The sequence below is a fragment of the Phycodurus eques genome, chromosome 15 (genome assembly GCF_024500275.1).
Source record: "Phycodurus eques isolate BA_2022a chromosome 15, UOR_Pequ_1.1, whole genome shotgun sequence".
In the NCBI taxonomy this organism is placed as follows: Eukaryota; Metazoa; Chordata; class Actinopteri; order Syngnathiformes; family Syngnathidae; genus Phycodurus; species Phycodurus eques.
In genome coordinates this window covers 17,656,909-17,678,847 of record NC_084539.1, presented here as the reverse complement: position 1 = coordinate 17,678,847, position 21,939 = coordinate 17,656,909, and the positions used below count along the sequence as shown (strand labels likewise).

General features: G+C 41.9%; 1 protein-coding gene across 1 annotated transcript; it reads left to right on the top strand.

Annotated features, from left to right (window-relative positions):
• Positions 1-448: 448 nt before the first annotated feature.
• kcnt1a (potassium sodium-activated channel subfamily T member 1a) lies at positions 449-21,719 on the top strand. The gene is given in 30 exon segments (XM_061698178.1): positions 449-537; positions 3,720-3,799; positions 4,292-4,417; positions 5,151-5,160; positions 5,728-5,776; positions 6,597-6,656; positions 6,743-6,817; positions 7,827-7,910; positions 8,251-8,345; positions 8,509-8,689; positions 8,779-8,943; positions 9,779-9,915; positions 10,678-10,741; positions 10,849-10,957; positions 11,664-11,772; positions 12,179-12,328; positions 12,783-13,012; positions 13,933-14,149; positions 14,879-14,984; positions 15,102-15,274; positions 16,027-16,098; positions 16,182-16,316; positions 16,477-16,588; positions 16,630-16,794; positions 17,176-17,259; positions 17,724-17,852; positions 18,184-18,478; positions 18,924-18,986; positions 19,079-19,163; positions 19,800-21,719. Coding segments are annotated over 30 exon segments (3,567 nt in total). The 3' UTR covers positions 19,918-21,719.
• The last annotated feature ends 220 nt before the right edge of the window (positions 21,720-21,939 follow it).

Below are 21,939 nucleotides of genomic sequence, written 5' to 3'. Positions count from 1 at the left end.
GCACTCTAGTAGAAGGACTGTCTTACGACTGACGGTTTTTCCACTGCTTGTGCCACTTGTGGCCTACAAGTACGACCGTAAGCTGCCTATCAAGGGTAGCGACTCAAAACCCAAACGTCTTTCCATACCAGCCCGACTTGACTTCAACTTTGTGGCTGCAAATCATGCTGGATGGCCACTCTGCCTTCTTCTTCTTCTGTCTGTAGCATTGTTGCTGTGGCAACAGCTTGATAGAGAACACCAACAAGAGCGAGGGAAGACAGATTATGTACTGTAGGTTTCTAAAAATATTCCAATGGCCTTTCTTTTTTCTATTCTTCTCCAAACAATGACTCGTCACGTACGCGGTTTGCCCGTGATGTCCACATTTTCTTGGATTTCTTATCAAGGAGGTGCGCGAGAGCATTTTTTAGGGATTAGAACTGAGCGCAGGTGTTCTCCGCCCACCATGGATCCCAGGATCATCATTCCGACCTGGACCAGTCCGACTGTAGGCACGTGGAGGTTGGACCCTTGGAGTATGGATGCTGCGCAGAGGTATGGACGGACGGACCACATGGAGGAGTTGTGCCTTTGTGGTTTAGCCGGTTAGTCAAATCAGAATGCGTTTCATTTTCCCTGTGGAGTGGTGCCTTGAATTAAGAGTTGAATTCATTCTCTTATACTCATATATTCATCAATATATATATTAAATTAAAATAAAATCTTCCAGTAGGAAATAATGGAAATTAAATTAATATTTTTTTTTTAAAAAAGAAGAAAATGTTGTGCAATGTAGTTACTGTAGTCAGCTCCAGGGCCAAACATTTTTGTGTGAAAAGCTTCAAAAGAAGTTAACCACTGTTGAAAGCAAAACAAATCTGTACGATCGCAATGAGTGCCACAGTGGAATCACAACAAAAAAGAAGCAACAAGTCAAAGAAAAATAAATCAATTGCATATTTAACCAGAAAATAAAAACCCACTGCGACCTAGGTCTCTTTTTCAAGGCTGACAGAGTACAACTACAAACAGAAAACTATCGTCCATAGACTACCACCCACCCAGAATGGAGAGCAGTCAATAAAGAAAAGTGCTAGTCGTCAGACCAGGAGGAACTGGTATCAAGAAATTCAATTTTAATTTAAAACTATACGAAGAGACCAACGAAGTCAGTTTGAGTCGACTGGGGGCCGGTCCAGTAAACTAGTCTTCTCTTACTGGGCTCAGTCCTAATGGATGGCACTTTTAAAACACACCCAGGTGCTGGATCTGAGGATCGTGGAATTATGAATCATCAAGAATTTAGAGCAGATACATCGTGGAAGCTTATCAAGAATAGCCTTCTTCTAAAAATATACTCGTGTTGCTGCCTGCGTGCAGCAAGTAAAGATTAACAAACTAAGGCGTAAAGAGCACAGCGATGTGTCCTATATGATGGGTTCGTAATGCATCTCAGAGCTGCATGCTTGAGCGGGCAAGATTAGCTAGGGCAGTGGAACAAGCAAATCTATAAACTGTATCACGGGACTGTAATTGTTACAGAAAGAGGGCCATAACCAGCTGTTTGCGGGAAGAAGGAGAAGAGCATGATTTTACCCGATAAAAGAAACCAATGGTGAACTTGAGTCTCTTGACAAATACGTTGACATGATGTTTAAAATCTAGATTGTTGTCCAGCCAGATGCCGAGGTATTTGTATGTCGCAGCAAACTCAAAATGAGTACCATCAAAGGTAGAAATGGGCAGGGCAGAGGCAGATGACCTAGTGTTATTTATTACTATTTATTATATTTATTTCTGTATTTATTTCCTAGTTTTTTGACATCAATGAAATCATGCTGCGATGAAACATAATTAGACCCTAAATCTGGAACACGAGCCTCAAAAGAGTAGCACAGCAGTACAAAACTGTAACATCAGCACAAATATGATACCGTGAGTGATTTTACTGATCATGATCACAGTTATTCACAGAGAAAAGAAAAATAAGCAGTCCTAAAATTGAACCCTGTGGGACGCCCTTTTTTTAAGGTGATTGGGTCAAATATAACATCACCAACCCTAACAGTCTATGTGTGACCAAGGAGGAAGCGTCTAAACCAAGTAACCACCATTTGGAGTGTCAAAACTTTTGATAAAGAAAGCAAAAAAGAATCATATTGTCAGTAGCAATTTTAACGTCATCTAAGCCTTTAAGGCATGCAGTCACCATTGCTGTTCTTGGTTTTAAAACCAGACTGCATCGCATTTAGAATAAAATGTGAATCAAGAAAATGTTTTAGTTGTGAAGATACTAATGACTCCAAAGCTTTTGCTACGACAGAGAGGTTGGAGATGGGCTGATAATTGTTCGGCACAACGGGATCTCCTGCTTTTAAGAGGCGAGACAAAGGCTTTTTTTCGGGGTATGAGGGAGTTTTTCTTCCGCGATAGAAGTATTATACCTGTATACCTCTGTCATTGGTTGAGCGACAATCAGAGAAGCAACTTTTAAAAAGGAGTAGGAGATGCCAGCAGGCTTCTTTAGGACTAATGTTTGAAAAGCATTCATGACATCGGACATCAGAAAAGGAGTGAGAAAATTCAGAAGTAGGCCGAGGTATTTTAATCTATTGCTTATAAACTGGCTTGGGAAGGGAAGCTTTTGGCAGCAGCTTGATGGATGAATTATTTTAGCCATGAAACATCCTACCAACAAAAAAAACGTCATTACACTTATGAAATGAATGCAGTCCATTTTCAAGGGCTGTCAGGATTGTTTGCACCTTTTTGCACAGCAGACGACCTTCAGAGAGTAATTGCGTGCTCGACAGCGACCAATTAAGGGTCATAACTTGCCGTGGTGCGTGGGTGCGCCAACAAGTAGTACTCTCACGCACGGAAAATGCTCACACCTCCTCTGCGCCACCGAATGTGACTGTCGGGGACCCCAAATAGTTTCTGATGAGGAGCTTGCACCCATCTCAGAATCATTCGGTGCGCAATCTAATGTGATCCAATGTAAGGTCGATGCAAGTCTGCCTTTAAAAAAAAAAAAAAAAAAAAAAAAAAAATCTCATTTTTAAATAAATGACTTTGTCGTGCCCTCTTGAAATGTGGGAAAATGTAGCCTTCGAAGCCGGTTTGATTAAGCAGCCTGAAATTTGGTAGCCATGTCTATCATGGAAGACTCACAAAAAAGTATTTAAAAAAAAAAAAAAAAGACACAGAAAGTCTGCAGTTTTGCGGTCATTCTCGCCATTACCAAGGGTTCTTAAAAGAAAAAAACGTGTCCTACAGATTTTCCATTGCTACCAGATTTGAACCAGTATGACTTCATTATTTCTCAGCATGTGTCTAAAAAAAAAATTCACATACTAATGTAATTCGGATTTTGAACTCATTTCTTCTCTTTTTGTGACGACCCGGTAGAATATATTCCAGCCACTGCGGGCTTTAAACGGATATATTTTCACGGCTCAAACAAGTAGGAATGCGTCGGAAATGGTTTCCATTTTTAATTTTTTTATTTTTTGTAAAGCGCAGCACCGTTTCCCCAGATTCACCGGACACGCCCACAGGGTTTGGCAGGGTTGTTAACAACACTCTGGTTTGTAAAATTGACATTTATTTTCACTTTACATGGACTTCAAGGTGTCTGTAAGAGACAGGGTATCAAAGATGCATAATTAGGATGGATGATTGTCACTTCATGAATAATAATAAACGCCTCTTTGTGTTCATGTTCTTTCTGCCAGGGTGCACGTTGAGTTTTATGTGAACGAAAACACCTTCAAGGAGCGTCTCAAGCTTTTCTTCATCAAAAACCAACGATCCAGTACGTCATCTACTTTGCATCGCTCTAAAATACTCAATGCATATCTGAAAGCTTGTGTTTAAAGGGCAGTTTAAGTACATGGGTGGAGATACACAACCCACAAAAAAAATGGGATATTTGGCTTTGGGATGAAATTTCTGGATGAATTTAAAATGCACTGTAACTTTTACAGGGGAACACCTTATGCAAATATTGCCACTCAGCTCCTTGTTAAAGAACAGCAAGTTGTGCAAAAAGTACTGAAATATGCATTTTGTTTATCTTTTATTTGCATTTTATCATCATTTAAGTAGTGTTAAGGTTCAAAATGTGCAGAAGTTTAGTGGCGTATAATGATAATAAATATCCTTTTTAGGAATATAACCACTGCTTTGGTATCGATGAATACAATATACTTTTTGAGGGGGTACTTAGTGTAAAAAGTGTGAGAACCACTGGCCTGCTGTTCGCGTAAGCCCCAATTTGACACCGGATTTCCTTTGTTGCCCCCAGGCCTGCGAATTCGTGTGTTCAACTTCTCCCTGAAGCTGCTCACCTGCCTACTCTACATCATCCGAGTGGTGACGGACCACCCGGGTCAGAGCGCCCACAGCTTCAGCCCGTCGAGCGCTCCAGCCGGCAACGCCAAAAGGTCCGTGCGATGATTGACATCCGCGTGGAAAAACACTCATATATGATAATGTAACAGCGTCTCTAAGATCCTCTGTGAAGGTCATGCGGTTGCCTGGCAACAACATGCATGCTTTAATGTGATGAGAGTGCGGGTTTGCAAGTGTGACGGGGATATTTGATTCCCAATTACAGTACAATCACAAGTATGGGCGACACTAACTTGACAAGGTTTTGATGCTTTGCTCAAGGGCACCTTGACCGTAGCCAGCAAGCACACTAGCATCTCTCCAACAAGTAGTTGCTTTTTTTTTTTTTTTTTTTTTTTTGAGGACCGAGGAAACTCTGTGGCCATGTCTATTAAAACATGATGCATGAAAAAGACTCAAGGTCCCATGGCTGAAATTGATCAGGAAGTCGACCATTTTGGTTTGGAGCAGACATTTTGGGTCAATTTCAGGGCATATACTTTGACGCTGCTCGGGAAATCCGCTCAAATGTGCTCCAATCGGAAGCGGGTATGCTCGACAGATGGGCGACGCTAAATTGCCAAACGTACGGCATCTAATGTAGGTGGATCATAGGCATCAAAGTTTTATGACCGTTTCCAAGATTCGCCCTGCAAAACGGTCTGCGAAGGCCCCTTCAAGCGCCGTTTGCAGCTAGAATAATTATTTGATTGTGTATGTCTTCTACCGTCACAGTATGGACCGCCACTGGAACGGATCGACACAGGACCCAGACATTAACTGGTAAGCATCAGGAGCTGCTTTTAAAAATATGGAAACATGCTACTAATAATGCTCACTTTGAATTGACAACTGTCGAGAGATATTCATCCGTCCATCCATTTTCTGAGCCGCTTATCCTCACAAGGGTCCCGGGAGCGCTGGAGCCTATCCCAGCTATCATCGGGTAGGAGGCGGGCTACACCCTCAACTGGTTGCCAGCCAATTGCAGGGCACATAGAAACAACCAGTCGCACTCACATTCACACCTACGGGCAATTTAAAGTCTTCAGTTAACCTACCATGCCTGTTTTTGGGATGTGGGAGGAAACCGGAGTGCCCGGAGAAAACCCACCCAGACACGGGGAGAACATGTAAACTCCACAGGGGCGGGGCCGGGGATTGAACCCCGGTCCTCAGAGGTGTGAGGCAGTCGTCCACCGTGCCGCCGAGATATTCATTAAACACAAATATATGCATGTTTTTATATAGGTACGCATACTGCATATAGAATATATACTGTACATACAGTATAATCATATGATGTAGTTGATGATGATAATTGCTGCTCTTTATGTTTTGTCTTAATAGGGAGTTGATCTTTTGGGTGGACCGGAAGATTCCTGTCTGGGCCATTCAAGTGAGTCACAGTCCAAATCCATCCATCCACTTTCTCCAGCGCTTGTCCTCATTTGGGTCCCGGGTGAGCTGCAGGAGCCTTTGCCAGCTGACTTGGGGCAAAAAGCGGGGTTACACCCTGGACCGGTCGTCAGCTAATCGCTGGGCACATGTGGACAAATAACCATTCACACTCATTCCTATGGACAATTTAGATTGGTTAATTAACCCAAGTTTATATCCGGCGTAATATATACAGTGGCGCCTTGGGATATGAGTTTAATTTGTTCCTTGACCACGCTCGTAAGTCAAAACACTTGCCTCTCAAATCATCTTGCCCCACTGAAATTGCAGCCTCCACCACCAAAACATAAAAATGTTTCGTTTTTTTAATTGAGGAAAAATAGCACGATATACCGTGATACTTTATAAAAACACTGAGTAATAACATAATCAAGTAGAATTAACGAATTAAACAGTTTGTGCATCATGATTTAAATCTGCAATTCAACTAATTGTGCTGCTCCTTCTGATGTACCCACCTTGGCCACTGGGAGGCAGTATAATACTGTACACTCATGCAGACACAAATGAAGATAAGTAGATTTCTTCCATAAATTTGTGTTCAAATATGCGTTGTACCTAAAACCGCGACTATTGAAGCTAACGATTAGCATGTCAATGGTATTTTGCATTGTTTGTTAGCTAAGCTGCCTTTCCATAAGGCAAAGCTAAGCTATTTTAAAAAATATTGTATCCTGAAAAAAAACCCCTCAAGTCAGGTCACTCGTGTCTCAATGCACTCTTATGAATGTTAATCAAGTACTTCCTGCGATTGGCAGGTCACTGTGGCCATCATCAGCTTCCTGGAGACGATGCTGCTGATGTATCTGAGCTACAAGGTGAGACGTTGGTTGTTATTTACAGTACATAGGTGAGTTTCGGGCTGCGCTGTTTGTGGTGATTCAAGAGTTGGTTTACTTGCAAGGGGAACATTTGGGAGCAGATGTTCCAAGTGTCCTTCCTCCTGGAGATGATCAACACGGTCCCCTTCATCATTACGGTAAACGACGTTAACATTTATAGTTGCATTTAAAACAAAATTAGAACATGATTCCTAAACACTGTGCCGTGACATCATCAGCGAACGTATGCCATTTCACTTGTTAGGTCAGAAAATTGTGATTTATTTACAGGGGGAAAAAAATAAAAAATGATGTATAGTGACAGGCAAAACAATTAAGTGCTCTTCCACTAACTGACAACGGGAGGATATTGCAGTTAATTATATTTAATATATTACTTTATTTATAACATTATTATATTTGCTATATATCATCTATTAATAAATGAAATACATTTGCCAGAGTAGACTGTGCCTGTGTTTTCTTCCATCCTCCTTTTAAATTAATTTCGGTCACGGGCGTGCTGGAGCCTATCCCAGCTATCATCGGGCAGGAGGCGGGGTACGCCCTGAGCTGGTTGCCAGCCAATCGCAGGGCACATTCAAACAAACAACCATTGGCACTCACATTCCCACCTACGGGCAATTTAAAGTCGTCAATCAACCTACTACGCATGTTTTTGGGATGTGGGAGGAAACCGGAGTGCCCGGAGAAAACCCACACAGGCACGGGGAGAACATGCAAACTCTACAAAAAAAAAAAAAAAGTTAAGCAGTTTGAACATGAAATATCTTGTATTTGTAGTGTATTCAATTAAATATAGGTTGAACATGATTTGCAAACTCATTGTATAGTTTTTATTTATGTTTAACACAGCGTCCCAACTTCATTGGAATTGGGGTTGTAACTTTTTTTGCTGTTTGAGTCAAAGGGTATCGACTTAAGCCTGAATTACTGAATTAATATACTGGCTCATAAATATTCTCCACATATTCTACTATGTGTTCAGTGAATTCGCATCATATAACATATGAGTTTCACTATTTGAACTGAACTCCTGAAATGAATTAAGTTTTGTGTCATATTCTAATTTATTGAGATGCTCCCGTATTGGATGTCTCGATGTGACTCACCCTCATGATTGCCGCCTCGTCCTTTCCTCATCAGATCTTCTGGCCTTCCATTAGGAACATCTTCATTCCGGTCTTCCTCAACTGTTGGCTTGCCAAATGCGCTCTGGAGAACATGATCGTGAGTCAACATCATTAACTTAGCTGGTGTCATTTACTTGGATTTGCCGACCCGGACTCATCAACTCTTAACTCAATTTGTGCTAACAAACTCCCTCCCTGCGTCTGCTCATCTTCGTCGTTCGCAAACCTCACCTAAAGTTTCATCATCACGTGGTGGTATTGTTTTGTTCCGCAGCAGCAGGGAACTTCCATTATCGCCGGTATTTGCAAAAAAAAAAAAAAAAAAAACTCTGAATTGATTCATCTGGAGTTACTTGCAAGAAAAGTTGAACACCACCTTTTTTTTTTTTCTTTGCTTTTTTTTTTTTTTTCCCAAACAATTCTTTTTATAATTGCAGAACGACGTCCACAGAGCGATCCAGAGGACCAACTCGGCTATGTTCAACCAGGTCCTCATCCTCATCTGCACTCTACTCTGCTTGGTCTTCACTGGGTCAGTCTTGAACCTTTTCTTAGGAGTGACTATAAAAACATTTTCCCTTCCTTGCGATCAAAGACGGGTGATTTAGAGTCTTCAAAAAGATCATCTGTATATGTAATATACAGATGATAAAAAAACATTCACATCCGTGCACCAATGTCTTCTTCCTCAACAGCACATGTGGAATTCAGCACCTGGAGCGAGCGGGCAAACACCTCTCGCTGTTCAACTCCTTCTACTTCTGCATCGTCACCTTCTCCACGGTGGGCTTTGGCGACGTCACCCCCCGCATTTGGCCATCACAGCTTCTGGTGGTCGTCATGATCTGCGTGGCCCTGGTGGTGCTACCCCTGCAGGTAGGCAGAGGACGCCGGCCCGGGCTGGGCGGGAGAGGAAAACGTTAGAAATTTAGGAGATGGGGTGAGGTTAATGTTTCTAATGTGAGTTTGAGGAGCTGATGTACCTGTGGATGGAGAGCCAGAAATCGGGGGGCAACTACAGCCGTCACCGGGCGCAGACGGAGAAGCACGTGGTCCTGTGCGTCAGCGTGCTCAAAATAGACCTGCTCATGGACTTCCTCAATGAGTTCTACGCCCACCCCAGGCTGCAGGTAGCAGGAATCACTCCCAGCCGGGCTTCATCAGTATTTCCCAAACCGTATTAGGACAAGGCACATATTTGATATTCGAAAAATCTCACGGATCCCCACCAAACAAAAATAAAGTCTTGCAATGTACCGGATTACAAATAATTTGTTACTGTACTTAAGTCGAATTTGCAAGTTTCTGTACTTTACGCCGCTATTTATATTTCTGGCAACTTTTACTCCGCTACCTACAATGGTGAAATCCATTGTGGTGATAATGAGGGTAACGTTACACACCAGGAATGCAGTTTACTTTTACTTCCCTTCTGGAAAATATGTTTTATACTTGTACCGGCTAGAGGTGACAGTAATGGTGGAAAACATTTTGAAATGATTCTTTAAGAAAATTATTTGGTATACTTAATGTCAAATGTCATTCCAACTGGCTTTCCCGTACTTTATACAAGACTGCACAAATGTCCCAAAACATTACAGTAGATACAGTAATCATGGGGGCGGTTGACATATCACAGTCCTGCTAAATTAACTTTTCAGTTAAACAATGCAGAAAATTCTTGCTGCATCTTGGAAATCTGCAGTTAGTCAACATTTTTTTCATGGCTTTTTCAAGCTTTTTGTATATATATAAATAAGCAGTTTTCTATTGTAAACTACTAATTGTTTTAAAAAGTGTCCTTGAGTTTAAATGCGGGTTTTGAGTTTAAATTAAGGGTAGATAAAAGATTTCAACATTTGTAGGAAATAAATAATAAAAATGTGGATTAATTCAGTGAAAAATCGGTTTGATTATTATTATTTTTTACCGGGTGCTGACATGATTGGCTGTATGTTCCTCAAGGATTACTACGTGGTGATCCTGTGTCCGAGCGAAATGGGCCTTAAGGTGCGACGTGTCCTCCAGATCCCGCTGTGGTCGCAGCGAGTCATCTGTCTGCAAGGCTCCGTTCTCAAAGACCAGGACCTGCTCAGAGCCAAGTGAGTGACTGAAGGTTAATGTGGAACAATTGTACATTAAATCCTCAGTGTACATTTAGTCAATTCCAAAGAGAATATGAATATGCGGTATGTGTCCAACTGGTGTGTCCTGTTGATAACAACATTTCAAATCCTCCCACGCACCGTTTGGGGTTGGGGACTGCCCTCTTGTGGTTCTGTTAATGATATGCGAATCGCATCTGAAGACACTTGAAAGTGGATGCCAAATCAACAGATGAGCAGTTAAATGTCACTGCAGGTGTGACTGGCTGACTCATTGCTGCTGGCCAATTTATTTTTTAATTTATTCCTCCATACTCGACAAACATGCCGCGGTGACTCTGAATTAGTGGCAGAGGGAGCAGTGCCCCTCTGGATCCTGGACGGAGAGACAGCCATAGACAGTGGTTCTTAAAATACATTCACTGCCATTGACGGCTTTAGATGTCAAATATCCTTGCTAACTGGGAAAGCTGGCAGTGAATAAGATTTATTAAAGTGGTTACGCCCAGAGCTTTGCAAGTCGTAGCTTGGGGATCCACAAAATCATTTGTAATAAGTATATAGAAAATAAAAAAATAAAAAAAAGTGCATACCAATAAAACAAACATACGAAACCGATTACTCCTCCCGACCTTAGCTTTGGGCCAATTAAATGATCTGTTTAGACTTAGTTTAGAGGTCTAATACGCTGCTGAAAATAAAGCAACAATTAAAGTTTTCATACATTGTGATCATTTTTCCATCTTTCTTTTGCTGCAGAATGGATGACGCCGAGGCCTGCTTCATCCTGAGCAATCGTAACGAGGTGGATCGCACAGCAGCGGTACGAACAAATTTACCTTAAAAGGTGATAGCGTTGCTTTATTCTGTCAAAAATAACAAATAAATAAACAAACAAACAAATAAAAAACATACTGTGATGTCCTAAAGGATCATCAGACCATCCTGAGAGCCTGGGCCGTCAAGGACTTTGCTCCAAACTGTCCACTTTATGTTCAGATACTCAAACCCGAGAACAAGTTTCACGTCAAATTTGCAGGTGAGCGTAAATGTTGCAAATGAGTAGTTTTTATTTTCAATTGCAGTATTTCAAGTGAAAAGATAACGGTTTTGTTTTTCACATTTAGAACATAAGCTAGACTCGGCTAACTTGTTGCATTTTCGGTTTTTGATTGTTTTCGGTTTTTGATTGTTTTCCTTTCAAAACGACATTAACAACGTATGCTACAATACATGGAATTTTCTATGTGGACTTTTTGACCATTTTCACTCAAAATGACACTTTTGCATAAGCTCAGAAGAAAAAGATGCACCGGTAGTACATGTGTACATGCGCATGAGGTGAAGACTCTCTGGAACTTCCACTAACAACCCAAGCTAAATTTAGCTCCTCTCCAAGATACAAAGATGTCGCTCAGTTGATGCATCACTTCAACAATACTTTCTTCACACTGTTTACTACTTGCCCCTTAGCCAGTACTTTGCACCATCTTGTGGCATTTTAGGGCATTACAGAAAGATCACAAAAATATGCAAAATGATGAGTTTTTCGGTGAGGACATTTTCCACGTGAATCGTGAACCGCAAATAGGCGGGGGGTTTCAATGTATTTGTATATAAGGCATTATTACAGAGTCAATTTTCAAAATACTGCAGTATTGCTCTGTTAAGGTAATCTGTCATACTTAATGAAGGATTTTTTTTTTTAAATTTCAAAATGTGTTATCTACATTTTTTTTTTTTAGATCATGTCGTCTGTGAGGAGGAGTTCAAGTACGCCATGTTGGCCCTTAACTGCGTGTGTCCTGCCACCTCCACCCTGGTCACGCTCCTGGTGCACACTTCCAGTGGACGGTCAGTCAATTGGTGACTCCATCCATCATGAAAAAAAGTAAAAAAAAAAAAGAAAGAGATTTCAAAAAAAAAAAAAGTCTATTATGCGTGTGAAAAAACGTCTCGTGGAATGAATTCTTTTTTCTACTCAGCACGCAAACAGATTTCGCTTTCATGCTCTGACGTCAGCAGCTAATTGATGGCTTACCATTAGGTGACTCAATAGCTGCAGCACTGTGCTTTAAGAAAAGTGACGTTTTGCATTAGTCACCAGCCGGTGACTGGGCAAGGCTGTCCCAAATAGACTTCGTCCTATATTTAATTTTTAATTACTGACATTTCATTAAGCATAATGGACTGGGATCCAATACAAAAAAATAAAAATAAAAGTCTGCCTTTACAAAGACAATAATTGTTCCCCACGCAGGGAAGGACAACAGTCTCCACAGCAGTGGCAGCGCATGTACGGCTGTTGCTCCGGTAACGAGGTCTACCACATCCGACTGAGTGACAGCAAGTTCCTTGGGGCGTACCGTGGCAAAAGCTTCACCTACGCATCTTTCCACGCTCACAAGAAGTGAGTTGAGCAGTGGCGGCTGGCGGCGATCAACTATATTGAGCAGGTTTACCATTTACGATTGTCGAACGTTCTTCAAGCAGATCGGGGAGGAAGAATCACTTCTAACGCACCCCACACCACAGGACAATCGCTCAGGAAAATCTGTGACGCATCTGATAATCTATTGGATTTTGATCGGAAGAGAGTAAACATGCTCAAATTCCACTTGATTATTGCTGTGTATATGCTATGAATTTCCAGTGTCAGCCCCCGTGCGAGGAAAAATCACACAGAGAAATCTGATAATCTGACCTTTGCTGACTAGGATGCCTGGCTTGATTTCCCCCCCCCCCAAAAACAAACAAAACAAAAAACAACAACAACAAAAAACATTGAGGGTTAATGAACTTGAAAAATTAACTACGAACTTGAAGTGACCCATTGTTAACCAGGTAATTTCTGTCCCGTCCAGGTACGGCGTGTGTCTGATTGGCATCAGGAAGGAGGACAACAAGAGCATCCTGCTGAATCCGGGCCCACGCCACATTATGGCGGCCGCAGACACCTGCTACTACATCAACATTACAAAGGAGGAGAACTCGGCCTTCATCTTCAACGGGGAAGAGCAGAAACAGAAGAGCAGAAAGGGACACTACGACGGACCCTCGCAGCTTCCCGTACACAGCATCATCGCCAGCATGGGTGAGAACGGCGAACGCATCGGTTGTCAGCGGTGGTACAAATGCTTTGTAGCTGTACTTTAGTTTTTACCGTTATCTGCACTTTAATTTTATATATATATATATATATATATATATATATATATATATATATATTTGCTTTTTTACTACTACTCCCTACATTCGAACACAGGTATCTGTACTTTATAGTGTCGTAAATATAGAGAGATAAAAGTCAATCACGGTTAAGATCTTGATTGATATCTTAGGGTCTTATAAGGCAGGACATGAAGGGCCATGACAACTATACAGTTAAAGTGAATTTTTTTCTCACCTGTCATTTACTAATTTGGCAGGTACAAAGTCCTCATTATTCTTCCTAAATTTAGCATGCAGCAAGATTGTGTCTAGTGAATTGTTTTCCTTCTCATTATGAACATTATGCAAGTTAATAAAAGGGGGAAACTATTTTTAACATTCAGTTATCTGGGTTTTCATTCAAGAGATATTGTCTAAATCATGCACATTTGTCATTAGGTCAACATGATGTAATGTTTTATAATGTAGCGGTATATGTATACATCGTGTGTGTATAATGCAACAGCCACATTTTTATTATGAATTTACATTTTATAATTTGATTGTGATCAGTTTATTACTTGTGTAAAGAAGAAATATGTGGTAATTCCAAAATAATGAGCTATGGTGTTAATCCACTTTATCTTAGAGGAAACATCCAAGGGTCCTGTTGATGGATGCATTCAAAAGTAAGAAAAGTAATCAAATGTATTTAGTTATATGATTTTGAGAAAATAATTGAAATAGTTACACAACTATTACTTTTTCAACAGTACTTCTACTTAAGTACAGAGTGTGAGTACTTTTGCCACCTCTGCCGGTCGTTATAGGGGAGAGGTGCTGAACTGTTGGATCGCCTTACAGGCACTGTCGCCATGGACCTTCAGAACTCAAGCCCGCCGGGCCCCGCTGGCTCCACGGCGGTGCCGCCCACGCTCAACGAAGCGGGCAGCCGCCGGCCCAGCATCGCTCCGGTTCAGGAGATCGCAGACTCATCCTCAATCTTGCCGTGTGACCTCCTTGGTGACCGGTTGGAGGATGACGCCGTCTTCACGGATGAGAGAGGCCGCTCATTCACAGAGTGAGATGATAATTGCTACCGTGCGTCACAGCATATCTTACACACACGGTCATCTCGACAATACCAAAAACGATAAGAGCAGTAAACACTCGTTTTTTTCCCGCTCGTCGTATGTGGGGTCTAGATGATGTTAAAAATCGATGTGTGTGTACTTAGAGCTGTCAGTGTCGAACATTTGTAGAATTGTTTATTCCATCTGTTAATTGAATAATCAGATGAACATTTATTTTTCATTACAGTTTATTGGAAAAGCTTTTTTCAAAATTATTTTTTTATCCACCGATTGTCGTTGTTTATTTGTTTGTGTTGAATCATTAATTGGGAGGCTGAACTCCGAGGATTTGGACAATGTTAAGTTAAACAACGGCTCTAAACGATTCATCGAAATGGTTGATTCATTTGATGATTGATTAGTTGTCATTGATTCGATTAATTGTGACACTTCGAGTGTGTACCCAGCAGGCCTTTTTCTTTTCCCAGTGCACAAATGAAGATTTCACAAAGGAACCCAATAAAAAACACTTCGGGATGAAGTAGATGGTAATATCATGGCCATCCAGCTCCAACATCAGTTACGTCTGACTACGCAAACAGACAAAGCAAATAAAAAAAACAGACAGACTCCAGAGTCTGATGGTTTAGAGTAGGAGTTAAAGCTCTAACTCCACATTTTCTTTACTTCCGTTGCAGCCTTTTGATTAACGATACTATTTTGGGATGCGTTGCCAGGTATGTGAAAGGTTACCCCCCTAACTCTCCTTACATCGGAAGCTCGCCCACCTTGTGCCATCTGCTGGCTGAGAAATCCCCGTTTTGCTGCCTACGTCTGGACCAGGTGGGCAGTCCTGCTTTGTTTCAGTTCTCTGTACTTTTCTTGCGTCCTGAAGCTTCCCTCCCTTCTCCCTCCTCCCTCATCCCACACCTGCTTTTATTTGACTTCTACTCTTCCCAGGGCTGCAGGCACAACAGTTTTGAGGACGCAAAGGCATACGGTTTCAAAAACAAGGTCATCATCGTGTCGGCGGAGACGGCCGGGAACGGTCTCTACAACTTTATAGTGCCTCTCCGAGCGTATTACAGGCCCCGGCAGGAACTTAATCCCATCGTCTTACTGCTGGACAACCTGTGAGTTCGCATTCAGCGGCACCATCATTTCTGTAGAAATCACACGAATCCATCCCAAGGCAAAGTCTGCTTCTCCTTGTCACTGTGGCAGTAGGATTTGTTTTTTAAGGCCAAGACCATAAAAACGTGGCAGAGAGTAACCATAGCAACTCGCTTTGAACTTAATGACACGTAACCGTCAATAGTCCTTTGCCGCGGTGCTCACTCCCCTCCTTTGAGTACTGCGCCCACACACTTGGATACGTAATCGCAACACTTACGACAGCCTCAGGTCTCTGAGCAGCAGGAGCGGCATCACCGGGCAGATGCATAATGTTCTGGCGGGGGGTCGCCTAAGGACAGGCGGTAATCGAGCAACATCGCACTCGGCATTCCTCTTCCCTTCAATTACTGCGGAGAGGAACCATTGCGAATTATCACAGGGTCTCTGGGAACAATGATTGAGTTGTTGTTTTTCATTCTTTCTTTTCTATGAGTCGCTATCATTGCTTAAACTTGTCAAAATGCCCTTTTAAGTTTTTCCTCCAATCAGCCCTTTTCCTACGCTTTCCCCTTCCTTGTCAGCCAATCAACTCCTTACCTAGCCATTGCCGTCCGTCTATGTCAGCCAATCATCCCCTGACTGAGCCTTTTCCTTCTTTGTCAGCCAATCACTTCATTGCCTACACTTCTCTTCCCTTGAATAGAATAGAATAGTCTGTGTCAACCCGTAAGTTCTTGGTATTTGGTGAGTAAATCTGTGTTCCCAATAGGCCAGATAATCATTTCCTAGAGGCCATCTGCAGCTTCCCTATGGTCTACTACATGGCTGGGGCTATAGACAAGTAAGATTGAGTCATATGCCATAATTATTTTATCATACACACAGTTCAGCAGTGTGTGTTATGATTGTCACAATATGTTTCAGTCTCGACAGCCTTCTGCAGTGCGGCATCATATACGCAGACAATTTGGTCGTAGTGGACAAAGAGAGCACGATGAGCGCGGAGGAAGACTACATGGCCGACGCCAAAACTATTGTCAACGTGCAGACAATGTTTCAGTAATCAGTTTGCTTTTTTTTTTTTTTTCCCCTCTGATGCCAAAATGTTTTTATTCTGCAATAAGTGCTCACTCATATCGCGGCTCACCCACTGCGGTCCGGCTTTGGGCTTGTGGTAATGTCCATTTAGCTATATTGCTCACCTCAGCTTTCGTTCCAGGTTGTTTCCCAGCCTCGGCATCATCACGGAGCTCACACATCCGTCCAACATGAGGTTCATGCAGTTTCGGGCCAAGGACTGCTACTCGCTGGCTCTATCCAAGCTGGAAAAAGTAAGACACAGCAGAGCGTGTCATGAAATGTTAATGATTAGTTTTACAAGAACGAATATCCTTCGATCATTTCTTTCTTTTGAACAAAATGGTTTCCCCCGCAGAAAGAGCGCGACAACGGCTCCAACTTGGCTTTCATGTTCCGCCTCCCTTTCGCCGCGGGCCGAGTGTTCAGCATCAGCATGCTTGACACGCTGCTTTACCAGGTTGGCTCATTCAGATAGACTGATTATCTCTGTGTTTAATCAAAATAAGACGTTTGCAAACATTTGGGTGGGGAAAAACAACAACAACATGCAACATATATCATGAGGTTCTCTTTAAAAGGAAACCTTTGTCTGCGGAAGTATTCCCCCCCCACCCCCACTGTTCCAAGTGATCAAACCAGGTGTTGACAGTAAACATTCATTTTTACTTTTGCAACTTAAGTAAAAGTAGAAAGGTATGTACTCTGAAGTTGAATGTGTACATCTACTTTTATCAGTCTGCTTTTTTTTTTTTCTTCTGCCGACTCACTTCTGTCTGCGAGTTTAATGCTGTACTGGACTCAAAAGGCCTACTGTGTTGTCTCCGTGATTGCATGTCAGTCATTTGTGAAGGACTACATGATCCTCATTGCGAGGCTGCTGCTGGGGCTGGACACCACCCCAGGATCGGGATACCTCTGTGCTGTGAGTCAACAATTGTTTTTACGAAATCAGCTGGAGATCAAATCATTATGATAATCACAAGCTCGTTCACTTACAAAGAAATAGTCTCTAATTTCGATGCTTGTTTGATTATTGCTATAGACAGATATCCGTTAATAACGCATAAGACGCATGGAGGCCTGTTGGTTTTGGAAGCCATTCCTGCCTTGCGTAGGTCAACAATCTCGTCGTCCCTGAAATCTTTGACAGTCTTTGCTTTGCGTTTCAGATCGGAAGATTGTGCACACCTGAGTTGTAGGGTTTCAAATACATTTTACAACTTTTGTATTGTTTTTAACACAAGTATTCTACAACCATCAAAGTCTGAAACTGTTTCTTTCAAACTTACAAATTCAACAAGGGATCAAATAATGAACCCCCCCCCCCACTGCATGTCCGGTATTACAATTCAAAAGTATCACCCCACCTTTTGTCTTCTGCTTCAGATGAAAGTAACAGAGGGAGATCTGTGGATCGGTACCTATGGCAGACTCTTCCAGAAGCTCTGCTCATCCAGTGCGGAAATTCCAATCGGGATCTATCGGACGGAGTCGCACATTTTCTCCGCGTCTGAGGTGATTTTCTCGACGGATTTCGAAGTGTTTTTCATTCAAACATTTACTGCTATCATGACTGCACTAGTGATGGACTACGGTGTCTGTGTGTACAAATTTGGGTCATGTTGTCGCCACAGGAATGAAACTCAGGTGTTGTCGAGGTTTTTGACCGGTCGCTGCCGCTCCTGATGCTACATGAGCGACAACTTTAAATAAAATTTCATTACTTGGCGAATCTATTTGGGTTGGCATGACGCATTTGTTCCCAAAAAAGGGAACTTTTTGAGCCCTCTTCTGATCTTGTTGAATCAGAAGACTGAAACTTCTTCCCCCGTCTTCTGAATCACAGTCTCAGCCATCGGTCGATGAATACAAGGACACCAGGGACGGGGCCCGGGAGTCCCAGCGCCTCAGTGACCCTTCGGAATGCCCGCTACCGAGGAAGAAGAGCATGCAGTGGGCGCGGCGGCGTCTGAGCAAAAGAAGCAGCCGGTGGCAGGATACCAGCCGGGACTCCACCAAGGACCACGGGCAGCGCGCCGCCCAGCAACGCCTCAGTCTGTACCGACGTTCCGAGAGAGAAGAGCTTTCCGAGCTGGTGCGCAACCGCATGAGCTATTTGGGCCTCCCGACCTCAGGATATGGTAAGCGGATTTTGTCACAACACAAGAAAAAGACAATACGCTGAGACATTCTGGCTGGTGCTAGTAACAACTTTCCCCTGGAGAAAAGGCTGTTGCCAAAACACTTATTTTTAGTTCAAAAGGGCTTACTTTAACCAGGATCCCTTGCAGTATCGCGGCCGTGTTCTCTATTGCGCTTGGCTTGTTACAGTAAAATGATTAAATCCATACTGCTTTTCTTTTACTCAGAAGTATGTTTGTTTGCCTCTTCCACTAACACTTTCAATTCTATTACTTCAAAGTTAATTTTGAGCATGCAGCGCGATCCCAAATTTTCTATGATGAAAATCAGAGCTACCAGGAGCGCAAAATCACGTGCACGCAATCTATTAGCGTGAACACACAATTTAGCGCCCGCTATTTGGGATCTTAGTAAATCAGGCCCTTTGTCTTGCCTTTAAATTAGAGGACTTGAGCACTCTGACAGCCTGCGATGTCATGAACAGAGTCAATCTGGGATATCTGCAAGGTTTGTTCCCAGGTACCCTATATCTTGAATTATTTAATTGAATGGTTCCAAATTCAAATTTGACGACTTTCTGATTCAAGTTCTTATTTCAGATGAGCAAAACGACCACCAAAACACTCTGTCCTACGTCCTGATTAACCCTTCGCCAGACACCCGGCTGGAGCTCAATGATGTTGTGTAAGCAAATTTCATATGAAAATGTCGCTTACAGTGTTTCATTGCATTCTGCTGGGCAAACTTGTTCAACGGAAAGCATAATTTTCCTGAAAGATTATCCTGTGCTGCGAGGTGTTCAGAGTGATTTTTCTTTCCAATCTGCTCCTGCTTGGCGCCGACAATCGTAAATGTTAAACCTGTTCAATATATACGATGGCAAATCCTTGTGTGTGTGTGTGTGGTCAGCATGCTAACAGAACAATAGCCAATTGGGACGCTCGCTGAAGCTGTTGCACAAATAGAGGAGCAACTGGTGTGAGTGTTTGTATAACATCTCTCACAAGCCATTCACAACAATAAAGAAATGAAAAGGAGACGAGTTGGATCCCAATGTTTTTTTCGACGCTCTGTAGATTTGCACCAGCATTTTTTGTACTGTAATAGCCAACGAGGGGAAACATCCATAGCTGATAGGAAGCGAGTATGTTTAATTCTAATTTAATTGTGATTTGTTTTCATGTTCATCACTTCCTTTCTTTGCTGACTGGGTGGGAGAGATCAAGGGGTTTCACTGCCGCCTACCGTTAGGATTAGGAATCTATTTCAACTTCACTTTATGACAATGTCTTCCCACCTCATCTCACCTTTCCACCTCAGCTACTTGATTCGCTCAGACCCCCTGGCTCACGTCCCCGAGGACCCTCCGGTCTACAACAGTAGCCTGAAAGAGAGGCACGAGTCCAGCTTTGACACCAGAGAAGATACCCAGCTGTGATCACAACCACCACCACCTCAACGTCTTACCTGGAAGCTTGTCCGTTCCAAGGCAGGTTTGGAACCCACACAGGACCAGCACTGCAGTCTCTGAATGAATTTGATTGGCCCAAAAATATAGTAAGGACAATTTTTTTTGCTTCTTTAAGACCTCCTGAAGTTCTGGTTAAATTGTTATTGGCTTGGTGCTCCCTCAGGTAAAGCGAAAATAGATTTGGCACTCGTTTGTCCATAGTTAATAGATTTAACGTCCGATTTAAGCATATCTTGAGCTAATTTGTTAGAAAATTGCAATTCCAAGTTGGAAAAATAGGTATTTTTGTTGCCAAGCATTATCAGTGGCAGTCCTCTGGTGTAAAGGTCTTTATAAGTAAGACTGAGGCCCCACCCACACGGAAACACGTTTCAGTGTATCTCTAAGTTGTTTTTTAAAAAAAAAAAAAAAAAAAAAAAAAAAAGGTTTTTGCATTCTGTCCGCACGGAGTCAGCGTTTTGAGAGCCCGAATCTGACCATTGTTTAAACTACGTCCCAGAGTGGCTAAATCTCAAAATGCTGCCCCACGGTTGTGGCAGTTATCACGTGACCATGCAAACATTAACAACAACAAAACTCCTACGCATGTTAATAGCTTTTCCAGCAAAAATCTCACCAAAAATCCAGTCCACAAAAATGTCTCCTTTATTCCTCGCTTTGCATTCACCAATACTGTGAGTTTGACTAGATCGCCCGACTTCTTATTCTGTTTTGGGTGACTTCGCCTTGGCAGTGTTACAGTGCCACACAGGGCTGTCATATACTGTGTACATCAGTGTTTTTGCATTTCTTGAAACAATTTTGTGTTTTGATTAGTCCCATTTCTGTGTGTACCAGGCCTAACAATGATCATTTTGTCTCTTGTGCAGTGTTTTTACTGATGAAAATAATGAGTTACTGTGAACGTTTTTCAAAACTGCAGTGAATTTTCTTATTGGGTTTTTGTTAGGGCTGGTAATATATATTTTTTTAAAATCAGATTTATCACACTTTTGAATTTTGATTAATCACAGGTGCCAAGTATACCAGACACAGGACCACATTTTGCTTTGAGATGGTATTTTAAACTTGATGTGCTTCGATGAAAAGAGAGTTCAGCGCTGCACTATATGTAAATTACTGTTGTTTTATCGAAAGGTCCATCGGGGTGACTTTTGAAGATTTGCCACCGAGCACACCGCTCGGTAGTATTTTCGCTTATCTTTGCACTGACGTAAACATTGACCTGATCACTGACCCTGTAGCAACCTGCACCGCATTTCAGATATCCATTCGCGGTTAAAGCAAAGGAGTGTTTGTGGTCAAAATAAATTGTGCGATTAATCTGAGTTAATACACGATTAATGCGATAATCTTTTTGTGATAATGAGCGAGATAACGGCAGTGAGACGAGTTAACGTGTTAACTTTGACATCCCTAGTTTTTGTACATATTAAAAAGACCACAGTGGTACCTCGATTTACGAGTGATCCATCTTACAAGTTTATTTGTGATACGAGCCATCAATGTTGGCCAATTTTCTGTGTCTTGTGAGAACAAATATCAAATTATGGCCGCGAGATGGTGGCCACAAACTTAACAATCATCAGTTTGGCAGATAGTGAACAATTCTTCAAAAATAGAAGCCAGGTGCTTGCTTCAAGCTGTATGTTGCCACTCCCAGTTAGTTTACTATAAAACTAAGAGAATTTCATATATTTAATCAAACATAAGTTTGCCTTACAAACATCTAAAGTGCAATACTGTACAGTGCTATTGTTATTATTATTAAAAACACATCATAAACATTTTTGCTGGTGTTTTATTTGAGGTGGGAACTGGAATGAATGAATGGCTTTTCTATTAATTTAAACCTGGCAAAATAAGATTTGAGATCGTAATTAAACTTGTGAATCAAGGGACCACTATATATCCGAATTCTTGCATATGTTAATGTTACAAATACGTGACGTGACTTTCTTTTATGTGCACAGCAACATACTCATGATG